Source organism: Nomascus leucogenys, chromosome 18, assembly GCF_006542625.1.
Source record: "Nomascus leucogenys isolate Asia chromosome 18, Asia_NLE_v1, whole genome shotgun sequence".
In the NCBI taxonomy this organism is placed as follows: Eukaryota; Metazoa; Chordata; class Mammalia; order Primates; family Hylobatidae; genus Nomascus; species Nomascus leucogenys.
The window spans coordinates 18,437,422-18,444,126 of NC_044398.1; the positions used below are offsets into that span (position 1 = coordinate 18,437,422).

Consider the following 6,705-nt stretch of genomic DNA (forward strand, 5'->3'; position numbering starts at 1 on the left):
AATCTTAACACTTTGGGACGCCAAGGTGGGCAGATCACTTGAGGTCAGGAGTTGGAGACCAGTCTGGCCAACATGGTGAAACCCGTCTCTACTAAAAATACAAAAATTAGCTGGGCGTGATGGCACGCACCTGTAGTCCCAGCTAATCAGGAGGTTGAGGCAGTAAAATCGCTTGAACTCGGGAGCTAGAAGTTGCAGTGAGCTGAGATCGTGCCACTGCACTCCAGCCTGGACAACACAGCGAGACTCTGTCTCAAAAAAAAGAAAAAAGAAAAGAAGAGAAGGGCCGGGTGCGGTGGCTCACGCCTGTAATCCCAGCGCTTTGCGAGGCAGAGGCGGGCGGATCATGAGGTCAGGAGATCAAGACCATCCTGGCTAACACAGTGAAACCCCATCTCTACTAAAAATACAAAAAATTAGCAGGGCGTGGTGGTGGGCGCCTGTAGTCCCAGCTACTCGGGAGGCTGAGGCAGGAGAATGGCGTGAACCCGGGAGGTGGAGCTTGCAGTGAGCCAAGATTGCGCCACTGCACTCCTGCCTGGGAGACAGAGCGAGACTCCGTCTCAAAAAAAAAAAAGAAAGAAAAGAAAAGAAGGAAATACAAGCTGGGCGCGGTGGCTCACGCTTGTAATCTCAGCACTTTGGGAGGCCAAGGCGGGCGGATCACGAGGTCAGGAGATCGAGACCATGGTGAAACCCCGTCTCTACTAAAAGTACAAAAAAAAAATTAGCCGGGCGTGGTGGCGGGCGCCTGTAGTCCCAGCTACTCGGAGAGGCTGAGGCAGGAGAATGGCGTGAACCCGGGAGGCGGAGCTTGCAGTGAGCTGAGATTGCACCACTGCACTCCAGCCTGGGCGACAGAGCAAGACTCCGTCTCAAAAAAAAAAAAAAAAAAGAAGGAAATACATTACTTATACGTGCAATGTGAATGAATCTTAAATGCATTAAGGGAAGTGATGGAAGTCAAACTCAAAAGGCTACATACTGTATGACTCAATTTATATAACGTTCTGGAAAAGTCAAGACTACAGAGACAGAAAAACAGATCAGTGGTTGACAGGTTGCAGATGAGAGGAGAGGAATGTCAAAGAAAAGTGGAAATAAAGCCAGGCACAGTGGCTCATGCCTGTAATTCTAACACATTGGGAGGCCAAGGCAGGTAGATCACTTGAGGTCAGGAATTCGAGACCAGTCTGGCCAGAATGGTGAAACCCAGTCTCCACTGAAAATACAAAAATTAGGCCAGGCATGGTGGCTCACGCCTGTAATCCCAGCACTTTGGGAGGCCGAGGCAGGCGGATCACCATGGTGGTCAGGAGATCAAGACCATCCTTGCTAACACGGTGAAACCCCGTCTCTACTAAAAATACAAAAAACACACCTATAGTCCCAGCTACTCGGGAGGCTGAGGCAGGAGAATCACTTGAACCTGGGAGGTGGAGGTTGTAGTGAGCCAAGATTGCACCACTGCACTCCAGCCTGGGCAACAGCGTGAGATTCCTTCTCAAAAAAAAAAAAAAAAAAAAAAAAAAAAATTAGCCAGAAGTGGTGGCACCCACGTGTAATCCCAGCTACTCTGGAAGCTGAGACAGGAGGATCATTTGAACACGGGAGGCGGAGGTTGCAGTGATAATCGGGCCACCGCACTACAGCCTAGGCAACAAAGCGAGAATGTCTCAAAAAAAAAAGGCCGGGCGCGGTGGCTCAACGCCTGTAATCCCAGCACTTTGGGAGGCCGAGGCGGGCGGATCACGAGGTCAGGAGATCGAGACCATCCAGGCTAACACGGTGAAACCCCGTCTCTATTAAAAATATAAAAAATTAGCCAGGCGAGGTGGCGGGCGCCTGTAGTCCCAGCTATGCGGGAGGCTGAGGCAGGAGAATGGCGTGAACCGCGGGGGGCGGAGCCTGCAGTGAGCTGAGATCGCGCCACTGCACTCCAGCCTGGGTGAAAGAGCGAGGCTCCTTCTCAAAAAAAGTGGAAATATTTTGGAACTACTCTATATCTTGACTGTGGTGGTCATTACACAACAAGTTTGTCAAAGTGCATTTAACTTAGCCAACAACGATAGCTCTTTTTTTCTCCCTTTCATGGAATCTAGCTCTGTTGCTCAGGCTGGAGTGCAGTGCTGCGATCTGAGCTTACTGCGACCTCCGCCTCTCGCGTTCAAGTGATTCTCCTGTCTCAGCCTACTGAGTAGCTGGGACTACAACAGGTGGGCACCACCATACCCAGCTAATTTTTGTATTTTTTGTACAGACTGGGTGTCACCATGTTGCCCAGGCCGGTCTCCAACTCATTAGTTAAGCTATCCACCCGACTCAGCCTCCCAAAGTGCTGGGAATAGAGGCCCGAACCACTGCACCCGGCCATAGATCTTTTGTTCTCTGATTTATACCAAGCAAATCGGAGGCACATAGCTGGAACTCGAATATTTTCCATGCGAATAAATGTCATTTTTTTTTTAATTGAGAGGGAGTCTCGCTCTGTTGCCCAGGCTGGAGTGCAGTGGAGCAATCTTGTCTCACAGCAACCTCCAACACCCAGGTTGAAGCGATTCTCATGCCTCAGCTTCCCAAGTAGCTGGGACTACAGGCACGTGCCACCAAGCCTGGCTAGTTTTTTTTGTATTTGTAGTAGAGATGGGGTTTCGCCATGTTGGCCAGGATGGTCTTGAACTCCTGACCTCAGGTGATCTGCCCACCTGAGCCTCCTGAAGTGCTGAGATTACAGGTGTGAGACACCTCACCTGGCCTAAATGTCATTTTATCAGCAGAAGAACAAAATAATTAAATTCCGAGGCCTGGATTGGTGGCTCACGCCTTTAATCCCAGCACTTTGGAAGGCAGAGGTGAGCAGATTGCTTGAGGCCAGGAGTTTGAGACCAGCCTGGGCAACATAGTAAAACCCTGTCTCTACTAAAAATATAAAAATTAGGGCCAGGCGCAGTGGCTCACGCCTGTAATCCCACCACTCTGGGAGGCCAAGGCGGATGGATCACGAGGTCAAAAGATCGAGACCAGGCCAGGCCTGGTGGCTCACGCCTGTAATCCCAGCACTTTGGGAGGCCGAGGCGGGTGGATCACGAGGTCAGGAGATCAGACCATCCTGGCTAATACAGTGAAACCCCATCTCTACTAAAAATACAAAAAATTAGCCGGGTGCGGTGGCGGGCACCTGTAGTCCCAGCTACTCGGGAGGCTGAGGCAGGAGAACAGCGTGAACCCGGGAGGTGGAGATTGCAGTGAGCCGAGAGCACGCCACTGCACTCCAGCCTGGGCGACAGAGACTCCAACTCAAAAAAAAAAAAAAAAGATCGAGACCATCCTGGCCAACACGGTGAAACTCCATCTCTACTAAAAATATAAAATTAAGCTGGGTGTGATGGCACATACCTATAGTCCTAGCTACTCGGGAGGCTGAGGCAGGAGAACAGCGTGAACCCGGGAGGCAGAGGTTGCAGTGAGCTGAGATGGCACCACTGCACTCCAGCCTGGGTGACAGAGTGTGACACTGTCTCAAAAATAAATAAATAAATAAATAAATAAGCCAGGCACGGTGGTGAGCACCTGTAATCCCAGCTACTCAGGAGGCTGAGGCAAGAGAATTGCTTGAACCGGGCAGCAGAGGTTGCAGTGAGCCGAGATTGCACCACTGCACTCCAGCCTGGGCTACATAGTGAGACTCCAACTCAAAAAAAAAAAAAAAATTAACTGGGCATGGTGGTGCACGCCTGTAATCCCAGCCACTTGGGAGGCAGAAGCAGGTAAATCACTTGAACCCAGATACGGAGGTTGCAGTGAGCAGAGATTGTGCCGCTGCATTCCAGCCTGGCCGACAGAGTGAGACTCCATATCAAAAAAGAAAAAGGGAAAAAAAAAATTAGCTGGGCGTGGTGGCATTCCCCTGTAATCCCAGCTACTTGGGAAGCTGGGTCAGGAGAATCACTTGAACCCAGGAAGCAGAGGTTGCAGTGAGCCAAGATCATGCCACTGCACTCCAGCCTGGGTGAGGGAGTGAGACTCTGTCTCAAAACAACAACAACAAAAAACACTGCTGCAGTCTTCAGATATTATCTTTCTACAAATCCTCATAACGTGAGTTTTTTTTTGTTTTATTTTATTTTGTTTTTGAGATGGAGTGTCTCTGTCACCCAGACTGGAGTGCAATGGCAGGATCTCGGATCACTGCAACCTCCACAGTGATTTAGGCGATTCTCCTGCCTCAGCTTCCTGAGTAGCTGGGATTACAGGCAAGTGCCACCACACCTGACAAATTTTTGTAGTTTTAGTAGAGACGGGTTCACCATGTTAGCCAGGCTGGTCTCAAACTCCTGACTTCAAGTGATCTGCCCACCTCAGTCTCCCAAAGTGTTGGGATTACAGGCGTGAGCCACCCTGCCCAGCGAATTTTTATTGGTTTTGTTTGTTTGTTTGTTTTTGTTTTTTTCTTCTTTTAGGAGAGGGTCTCTCTCTGTAACTCAGGCCGGAGTGTAGTGGTGTGATCATGGCTTACTGGAACCTCGATCTCCTGGGCTCAAGCAGTCTTCCTGCCTCAGCTTCCCTAGTAACTGGGACTACAGTAGTGTGCCACTGCACACAACTTCAATGTGGAATTTTTAAATTTTTGAATCTTAAATAATTAAGTAATGACAACCCAGAGAAGTAATTAAGGAAGGGTGGAGCTTGAAGGCCCAGGAAATTCCTAAGAGACAATATGAACTTTTTGATCCCAAAGTCACATCAATAATAGGGCTTGACAAGCACTGTGGCACAGTTTACTAGAATCACTGGAACCAGTTTTGGCTGTAGACAGTTTTGCACAATTTTCCAGTCGTCATTAAAAAGCTGATCTCCAATATTTGTTTTCCTTTAAGCAAACAGCAAAATCCAAGTCTACACTGGGTCACTCATGGTTTTTATAAAAGAAAGGAGTGCCCAGACTGTCTCACTAAAACCCTAGGGTCTCTGTAAGGGGTCTTCCTCTTTTCCCTGTTATCCAGCCCTGAAGAATGGGTGCCTGATTCAGACCTTCCACCTCCCCAGCCTCTGCCGGAGTGCCAAAGGTCCCGCTCCCCATGACCTGGCTGTCATTAGTCAAGTGATTACTAGAAAGAGGTTACAGCAGGTCAGGGCAGACATCTAACAGAACATTGAAGCAGCCAGAGTCCAGGAATGTCATAGAGGCCGCTTGCATCCCACTTGCCCACAATCCTGCCCCCGCCACCCAGAGCGCGGCTGGCTCTTCGTGGCATGGACCCACCTCCGGCCAGAAAGGAGCGCAGCCAGTAGAAGTCTCTGCGGGTTGTGGGCCCTCCGGCCCCTGCCGCCTGCGGCATTGCGGGAGGGGGATCGGCCGCAGCCAGGGCTGCCGCGGCCGCCGCCGCCGCCATCAGGACCAGGGTCGCGTCAGGAGCCTAGGTTGCCAACTTACAGAACACCAGATGGGACCATAGCCGGAACAGGCGGTGACAGGAGGCTGACCGCCCCGCCGGCGGGGCAGAGTAACACCCGGCGGCGCGGCGCGGGCTGATGGCGTACTGCGAGGGCGGGGCCTGTGTCACGCGCCACGGGGATCTGGCGGGAGGGGCGGGGCTAGGACGCGGAAGGGGGCGTCACCCAGGCTCCTGAACTCCCCCATCCCGCCTCACCGGGCGTCGCCACTGTCAGTTCACTGCTCAGGCCCCTTCTGTTCCGACTGAAAAAGGAAACGGTAGGCAGTGAGATGGTCCCGTTAAAACCCACAACCTGGCCGGGCGCGGTGGCTCACGCCTGTAATCCCAGCACTTTGGGAGGCCCAGGCGGACGGATCACTTAAGGTCAAGAGTTCAAGACTAGCCTGGAGGCTGGGCGCGGTGGCTCACGCCTATAATCCCAGCACTTTGGGAAGCTGAGGCGGGCGAATCACAAGGTCAGGAGTTCGAGACCAGCCTGGCCAATATGGTGAAACCCTGTCTCTACTAAAAATACAGAAATTAGCCGGGTGTGGTGGCAGACACCTGTAGTCCCAGATACTCGAGAGGCTGAGGCAGAAGAATCACTTGAACCTAGGAGGCAGAGGTTGCAGTGAACTGAGATAGTGCCACTGCACTCTAGCCTGGGTGACAGAGTGAGACTCCGACTCAAAAAAAAAAAAAAAAAAAAAAGACTAGCCTGGCGAATATGGTGAAACCCGTCTCTACTAAAAATACAAAAAAGTAGCCAGACGTGAGAGCAGGCGCCTGTAATCCCAGCTACTGGGGAGGCTGAGGCAGGAGAATTGGTTGAACCCAGGAGGCGGAGGTTGCAGTGAGCCTAGATCGCACCATTGCACTCCAGCCTGGGCGACACAGCGAGACTATGCCTCAAAAAAATAAAAAAATAAAAAAGCCCACAACCTTCGAATGCTATCTCCCGTCTCGCCCCTTGATCTATATTGACCACTGACTAGCAATCGCCTATCACGCTTTTTTTTTTTTTTTGAGACGGAGTCTTGTTCTGTTGCCCAGGCTGGAGTGGAGTACAGTGGTGAGATCTCTGCTCACTGCAACATCCGCCCCCTGGGTTCAAGCAATTCTCTTGCCTCAGCCTCCCTAGTAGGTGGGATTACAGGCGTGTGATACCACCCCTGGCTAATTTTTGTATTTTTAGTAGAGACGGGGTGTCCGACATATTGGCCAAGGCTGGTCTCGAACTCCTGACCTCATGGGATCCGCCCTCCTCAGC

At 51.3% G+C, this 6,705-nt stretch overlaps 1 protein-coding gene across 4 annotated transcripts in view; it reads right to left on the reverse strand.

The window, feature by feature from the left end:
- The window catches only part of SLC25A16 (solute carrier family 25 member 16), a 56,037-nt gene extending 50,496 nt beyond the window's left edge, over positions 1 to 5,541 (reverse strand). For all 4 annotated transcript variants that reach the window (XM_030798147.1, XM_030798148.1, XM_030798145.1 and 1 more), the window contains exon 1: positions 5,264 to 5,541. In XM_030798147.1, coding sequence (XP_030654007.1) covers positions 5,264 to 5,393 — 130 coding nt within the window. In that variant the 5' untranslated portion in view covers positions 5,394 to 5,541. The remainder of the gene's footprint in view (positions 1 to 5,263) is intronic.
- Positions 5,542 to 6,705: the final 1,164 nt, after the last annotated feature.